At 42.9% G+C, this 8,184-nt stretch overlaps 1 protein-coding gene across 1 annotated transcript; it reads left to right on the forward strand.

The window, feature by feature from the left end:
• Positions 1-2,652: 2,652 nt before the first annotated feature.
• LOC131331801 (nitrate regulatory gene2 protein) lies at positions 2,653-7,950 on the forward strand. The gene is made up of 4 exons (XM_058365732.1): positions 2,653-4,121; positions 4,370-4,554; positions 5,436-5,659; positions 6,874-7,950. The coding sequence occupies exons 1-4, from the start codon at positions 2,798-2,800 to the stop codon at positions 7,661-7,663; spliced, it is 2,523 nt and encodes an 840-aa protein (XP_058221715.1). The 5' UTR covers positions 2,653-2,797; the 3' UTR covers positions 7,664-7,950.
• Positions 7,951-8,184: the final 234 nt, after the last annotated feature.

Genomic DNA, 8,184 nt, shown 5'->3' on the forward strand with positions numbered 1-8,184 from the left:
TGGGTCCAACTAGACTGTGGGGGGAGAAAGAAAAGCCCGTTCACCATTTTCCATTACTTTTCCCCCCCTCCCCTTTCACCATTTTCCATCACTTTTTCTCTCCTACTTTCACCCCCCCCCCCCCCCCCCCCCCCCCCCCCCTTGCTTTTTCTTAGAGAACAGGAATCCATGAATTAGGTGCTATATATATATATATATTGAATAATTTTTGTGCTATATGGATTACCAGTCCTCTCAAAACATGACCAAAGAAATCCTGTACGGATGAAGAAAAAAGCAAGGGAATAAAAGCCCCTTTTATTGACCTAAATGGACCCTTTACCAAACATTCTCCCTTCATGAGTTTATTGGGTTGGGACCCTAGTGTAATGGCCCTTTGCATCAGCTTTACCAAACCATTTTCCATGAAATAGTCCTCACAATCTTAGTTTTTTTTTTTTTTCTCCCTAAAAAAATGCACAAGAAATGTATTATTTTGTAACTCTAACCCTCGCTGTGTACCCGGAAAAACTCTTAACCCAAGAAAGTTCGGTTTGCACCATCATCAAATTCCTATGATTACTCGAATTTTGTCCGATAATTAATTTTAAGATCTCTATATTAGGCTGCGTCCTCTTGAACTTAATTTAAATCTAAAAATTTTGTTCTTATTTGATTTTTTTTAGCATTTTTTAATTTTGCGACAAACTTTCATGGGTTATTGATTCGTCTCGACGAGAGGAATTGGAAAAGTAAAAATTTTGGCACTTTGATCCAAGTATTTTGATAAATAATCACTTTTTAGTCGAGGTGTAAGAGAGCTTGCTCCGACATTTAGTCCTCAGTAGATATTTTAGCTTTTCACGACACAAATATTGAGCAGCACTACAGTTCCCGAAGGGGGAATCCCGATCAGATTCCCGACGGCCCGCCGGGCCCACTCCGGCCAATGAGTGTTTATACACACAAAAATGGAGTGCTTGGATCGGCCATCTACACACGTCGGATGCCGTTGATTCCCGCGATGGTCCACTCGGTTTTTTTTTAGAATTTTTTGACGGTTCGAATCAGCCGTCCGGTGGCCGGAGTGGGCCTGACAGGCCATCGGGAACCTCAGACTTTTCGACAAATATTAGGGCGGCACTTGGAGGATAGACCCATCAATAAGTTGGTTGGACCAACTAATATTGCCAAAGTATGGTCATAAAAAATAAAAATGATAATGGTAACACTGGGTCCGTTGAAAAATTCTTTTCAGCCGTGTCACATAACCTTACAACTGATTTTTTTTTTTTTTTAAAGGTGGCAAAATTGTTATCACTAGACCTTATGGTCTTACCATTATGGTTTTGTATATGATTTATGTTGTGTTTCAATTCCTCTCGTTTTGTTTTTTATTTTAAAGTCAAAATCGAACATATCTATATCTCGGGCCTACTAGTTTGATCCGAATTGTTCATATCATTTGAGTTGTAAAACTTATCGATTACGTGAGAAATAAAATTGATCGAACATATACACATGGAGGTCGTTTGGTAAAGATTTTGAGAGAAATTTCGGAAATAAACAGAAAGAAAACTTATTGAAAATCATGCCGAGGTAGTAGAATTGGTTCTCGAAACCCCGAGTAACTTAGATGATGTTACGTATTTTTTTCCGAGATAGCAAAAAAAGAAAAGACAAGACACAATAAAATACTATATATATAACGTAGAAACAAAAAGGTCGGTTCAAAAGTAGTTACCAAATAACACGACAAGTATTTTTAAAATGACTTGTTGGTATATTACTATTACAAAAAAAATCCAACAATAAATAAACGGATGATGCTATGGTGTCTCCGGTCATTTTGGAGACACTGTAATTTTTGGCATAACTTTACCATTATGAGCATAACTAAAATCCATTACAAGCATAACCGAACCCAAACAAGGTATAACCAAGGAATATCCAAAAAATCAATCAAGGCATAACCAAACACAACCAAGGCATAACAAATAAGTTATGTTTTGCTATGGTTCTGTTATGCTCATAATGGTTTTAGTTATGCTCATAATAGGTTTTGGTTATACTCATAGTAGTTTTGTTATGCCAAAAGTTACGGTGTCTCAAAATGACCGGGCACACCGAATTCATTCCCTAAATAGTAAACAACTGGAGACTGCTATCAACTTCAAACAAATTCCATGAAAAACAAACCGTGAGGGAAAAAAAAAATACTAGTTCCAGTAGTAGTAGAAAGAAAAAGAATTTAAATTTTATCTACCTTAGGTGGAAATCTTTCACCTCGTGAGCTCCAAATCTGAAATGTTCATCTTGTAGGGCTCGTAGAATAGTATATTTTCATGAAACATAAGCTTTATCGGACATTGATAAGTAAATAAAAAAAATTAATTTTGACTTATAAAATCGACGGTAGATAAGTTTTAAGTTGAATTATCCATGACCGTATATTTTATAAACTAAAATTCAATTTTTGATTCATCTATCAATATCCGTTCAACTTGATTTTTTTTTAAGTGAACGTATTGTTCCATGAACCCTACAAAATGAACGATCCAGATTAATCCGAAAATTCCACGGTGGAACCCGCAATGGTGGTGTAAATTCCATGGATAAAGGTGGAAAGAATTTAAAACTACTGCTCCAATGCTATATCAACAAGTTCAACTCAGAGGGTGGAGTGAAGTGAGAAAATGTGTAAAAGTGCGATTCGACATCACCCGTTTCACCCGTCCATGGAGTAGTAGCCTCTCTCTCTCTCTCTCTCTCCTCGTAAGTGATCTCTCTCTCTAGCGAAAATAGGGACACGGTGACGATGGGATGCACGGCGTCGAAGCTAGACAACGAGGACACGGTCCGACGCTGCAAGGACCGCCGCCGCCTCATGAAGGACGCCGTCTACGCCCGCCACCACCTCGCCGCCGCCCACTCCGACTACTGCCGCTCCCTCCGCGTCACCGGTTCGGCCCTCTACCTCTTCGCCGCCGGCGAACCCCTCTCCGTCTCCGACCACACCCCCGCCGTCCTCCTCCGCACCCCCTCCTCCCTCTCCACCTCCACCACCATCCCTCCTCCTCCCCCTCCCCGCGTCGTCCCCTCCCCACACCCTCCCCCGCCGCCTCCTCCTCCCGCTTTCTCTCCGCCGTCCCCCACCATCGCCTCCTCCAAACTCCCCCACATCCTCTCCGCCCCTCCCTCACGCCGCCACCGCAAACCACCCGTTAAACTCCCCCACATCCTCTCCGAATCCAGCCCTTCCAATTCCGCCCGATCACACACTTTCGCTCCCAACAATTACACGTACAACGCCAACGCTAATTCTACCTATTCGGGCACTCCCTCTCAGGCGTCGTCGGTTTGGAATTGGGAGAACTTTTACCCTCCGTCCCCGCCAAATTCCGATTTCTTCGAACGGCGAAACCGCGACGACGAGAAGGCCTCAATCTACTCTGATAATTACCATAGTAACCACCAGAGTAAACGAAACGACCATCCCATCCACGACGATGATAAGGCCTCAACTTACTCTGGTAATCACCAGAAGCACCATTACAGTAGTAATGGACATCAGGAACACCACGTTCACGAGGACGATAAGGCCTCAACTTATTCTAGTAATTACCAGAAGCACCATCACAGTGATAGACAACACGGCCACCACATCCACGCGGACGATGAAGAAGAAGCAACGGAGACGGAGAGGGAGGAGGTTCAGTACAGCGATTGGAACGACCATTACAACTCGACGACTTCGTCCTCCGAGGAAGAAGAAGAAGAAGACTACGGAGGCGATAGATCTGAGATCGGGACGCGCTCGCGTTCGAATTTCGGATCGTCCGTGCACAACGAGCCGAAACCTGTGCCTGCGGCGGCGGCGAGGTACGAGAAGATGAGCAAGTCCGAGAAGTCTGATGATGCTGGATCTTCTGCGAGGTGGAATTACGGCGGGGGCAACGGCGGCGGAGGAGGTGGAAGCGAGATATCTGACATGAGAATGGTTGTGAGGCACCGAGATCTGGCGGAGATAGTGGCGGCGCTTAAGGAGTACTTCGAGAAAGCGGCTGTGGCCGGCGAGCAAGTGTCCGAGATGCTGGAGACCGGGCGTGCTCAGTTGGATCGGAGTTTCAAACAATTGAAGAGTAAGCCCTGCTTGTTTCTAAATTCCTAAATTATTGCTTTCGTTTTTTGAATTTTTGTGAAATTCGCGTTAAACTTTTTGAAAGCAGCCTAAGCCACAGTTTCTACTTTCTACCCAGCAAATAGTTTAGCACGTTCTTTGTTATTACATCCTCTTAGGAATTTGAATTTCGTTTTCTAGCAATTATGGTTTTTGTATTTCGTTTTGTACCAATCGGGGTTTTGGAATTTGTTGTGAGATTTGTTGCAGAGACGGTGTATCATTCGAGTGGAGTGTTCAGTAACTTGAGCTCCAGTTGGACTTCGAAGCCGCCATTGGCAGTTAAGTACCGGTTCGAACCGGGTACAATTGACGTGCCAGACGGTCCAAAGAGCCTTTGCTCGACTTTGGAACGGCTCTTGGCTTGGGAGAAAAAACTCTACGAGGAAGTGAAGGTATTCTAATTTCTTATAAACTGAGAATCTTGATAGTTTATTGCGATTGAGATCTTAGTTTAAGTTTGGATCAAATTTTGATTTGAATTTGTGGGCACGGGAGATTTCCCTCCGCATTGGATAGCGTTGGTCTGCCGCATTGTTGATAAATGACGGAAATGTCCCCCCAAAAGATTGTTGAAATGGGAATCATAGAGTGACATTATTGTTGTCTATTGTGGGTAATCTTGGTGGGTTTGAGCTTTGAAGGGATTGCACCATTGACCTAGCAAAGTATCTTTCCATAAAGCAGCAGTATCTTTCTCTGTTGGAATGTGCTGTTTGGTTGTTTGGATTCTTTACGGTGGTAAATTGACGCAAATGCCCTCGGTGACTTTTGTAGCGTAGCAAGCCTCCCCCCTGTCACATGTGCTGATCTTTTGTGCTAGGATGTTGAACGTAGTTAGGAATGGATGTTACTACTTGCTTTGGAGATAGTTTTTGGATTGTTAAGTGCCAAATATGAACCATGCCCATTTAATGAAAATGCAAAATGCACATCAATTTCTTGTATCTCACTTATTAGGGGTTCTTAATTGGTAACGCCAAATTCTTAAATGCATTTAATGATGATAACTAAGGAAGATAAAAATCCCTCTGCAACTGACTGCTATAATTGTTTTTCCCTTTTTCCTACTTTGGTCTTGCTGGGTTTTGCCTGCAATTGAAGTTCAACTTTATTGTGGCAGTGAAACTCCACAAGTAGCTGGTTAAATTGACAACACAAGTACTCCTTACTGGGTTCAGTTGAAGATGGGTTTTACTTTCTGCATTTGATTGTGTTGAGCATTTAGTTTGTGGTTGACGAATGTTAATGCGGGCTTTGATTGCAACCAATGTAGGCTAGAGAGGGGGTGAAAATTGAGCATGAAAAGAAGTTGGCTGCCCTACAAAATCAGGAGTACAGAGGGGGTGACGAAGCCAAGTTGGACAAGACTAAGGCATCAATAAAGAGGCTACAGTCACTAATTGTGGTAACATCTCAAGCTGCTTCCACCACCTCGTCCGCCATCGTCGGCCTAAGGGACACTGAACTAGTCCCCGAGCTTGTCGAACTTTGTCATGGGTAAGTATTGATTGCTCTTATGATTTCTTTATAAATCATAACACTACTTGTATGTGCATAATGGATGATGACACACTCCACAGATCAACTTCATTCCACAGTTTGCTCAATAATTTGTTGATGGGAACATTTTATCAGTTCCCCAGCTCCACATGATATCATGAGTCATAAATCCAGTGGTGTCCCTTGTGAAGGTGAATTGACAATCTTTCCTCTATGGTTTCCCTTGTTCGTATTCAACCCCAAACTTGGGGTTGCTAGAATATTTATCCAAACAAAATAAATTGGATGTGGTCCCATAGGATGGTTTTATTCTTTATATTTTGAGTTTTGGCATGTCACTCTGCAATTCGAAGTAAGTTGGGATGCTTTCTAGTTTCTCATGTAAATCATGGTATTCTAGACGGTTGTGTTTCTCCAATGTTAGGTGAAAAATAATGAAGCCCAGTTCCGCATGTGGCTTGCCACTTCCTCCAATACTCTGTAAGTAGAGGTCCGCCCATTGGCTGCCCCTTCAGAACAGGTTGTGGCCCCAACCAAAGAGTCCTTGTGTATTTTGATCTGCAACCTTTTAGACAATTATCGACCATGTCTTATGCTGAAAGTAATGGCTGGATGAAGAGTTAGGTACGTTGGCTTTAACTGTAGTAGGGCCCTTTGTTCTGCTTACTCTGGATCAAAATTGACATTTTGCTCTGTGGGGTGATCAAAGTTGGTTTTATTTTTTTAGTATGATTGATGGATGACTAAGAAAAGTGTCTAGGTAAAGCTACAGAAGTTTTGTTGAGTGTGCTGATGGTTTAGTCAGGTACACTGCTCATGAAGCCTTGATTACTTATGTATAAGGCTTCTAACCGGGGCACTTGGCTCAATGGTTGTGTAGTTGTACTTAGGCGAGTGTGATTGTGGGTTCAATTCCTATGGAGAGAAAGTTAGATACTTTTGTTGATGAGTTGGGTAGGAATTGGGATAGTATCTTCTAACAGATGGCAAAAAAATAAAAGGCCTTCTTTCTTAGCGGAATTGATATCCTTGGCAGAACATATCCTGTTGCACTATTAAACAACCAGGAGAGCTTATAGCTTAGTGCCCTTAATAGCATCCAGAAGATTCAAAAAATTTCCTTCGGTTGATGCTTAATACGTTGCGATCTTAATGTTAAGCTGATGATTATGTGATATAACCCGATTCACAACAGTGAAGTAATGTTCCAGGTTCATGTACATGTGGAGATCAATGAACCAGTTCCATGAAGTCCAAAACCACGTTGTGCAGCAAGTGCGGGGCCTTGTAAACCGATCAACCAAGGGAGAGTCCACCTCCGACCTCCACCGACAGGCCACTCGCGACCTGGAATCAGCTGTCTCCGCCTGGCACTCCAGTTTCTGCCGCCTCATAAGATTCCAACGTGATTTCATCCAATCCCTCCACGGATGGTTCCGATTGACACTTCTCCCAGTCAATGCCGAACCAACCAACGGCAACAACCGGGACCCGTCTGACTCGTTCGCCTTTTGCGACGAGTGGAAGCTCGCCCTTGATCGCGTACCTGACACTGTAGCCTCCGAAGCCATCAAGAGCTTCATTAACGTCGTCCACTCTATCTCTTTGAAACAGACAGAGGAGATCAAGATCAAGAAAAGGACCGAAACCACATCCAAAGAGCTTGAGAAGAAGTCCTCATCTCTTAGGAACATAGAGAAGAAATACTATCATTCGTATTCTATGGTGGGTATTGGGTTTCCTGACACTGGACCTGATACGGGGCATGCGTTGGATGCCCGAGACCCACTTGCTGAGAAGAAATCTGAGCTGGCAGCTTGCCGAAGGCGAGTGGAGGAGGAGATGTTGAGGCATTCCAAGGCGGTAGAGGTGACAAGAGCGATGACGCTGAATAACATTCAGACGGGATTGCCGGGTGTTTTTCAAGCTATGACCAGCTTTTCCGGCTTAATTATGGAGGCACTTGAGACCGTGTGCACTCGTTCGTATGCTATTAATTAAGGCAACTCGTTATACTAATACTAGTACAATATTTTGTTTTTGGGTATAAGGTAAGTTGAAGGTGGTTTAAGGGCTGAGCAGTGAGACTTGTTTTTTTGCCCCCTTTCTGTATTTGTTTTGTAGATATATGGAATTTTGCAGTTTTGTCATCCTATTTGTTGGAGGGGTAAGGGAAGGGGGGAGGGGGTTGATGTCTGTGCACAGGAAATTACTTGGATTATTGTATCAGAGGTACACATTTTCAAGCAGTGAATAAACTATCTTCAGCATTTTTTGTGAAGTACAAATCATGTTGTCTTACTTCAGTTCTTCTCCCTCTCACATTTCTAATTTTCTATCATGGGTTGATTGTTCTTTTCTATCCATGACCTTTCATGGTTGGCCACGATTCTTCCGAGATCAGCTCTGTTAATAAACAAACTGAAGTCGAATATCTTTTTGAAGTTCGCTAAATTTCTCGATTTGCTCGTTTTTCCAACCCTAATTTTGTCGTTCAATTAACTTGGTCAAGTATCGGGCCG

The sequence above is a fragment of the Rhododendron vialii genome, chromosome 7a (genome assembly GCF_030253575.1).
Source record: "Rhododendron vialii isolate Sample 1 chromosome 7a, ASM3025357v1".
NCBI classification, from domain to species: domain Eukaryota; kingdom Viridiplantae; phylum Streptophyta; class Magnoliopsida; order Ericales; family Ericaceae; genus Rhododendron; species Rhododendron vialii.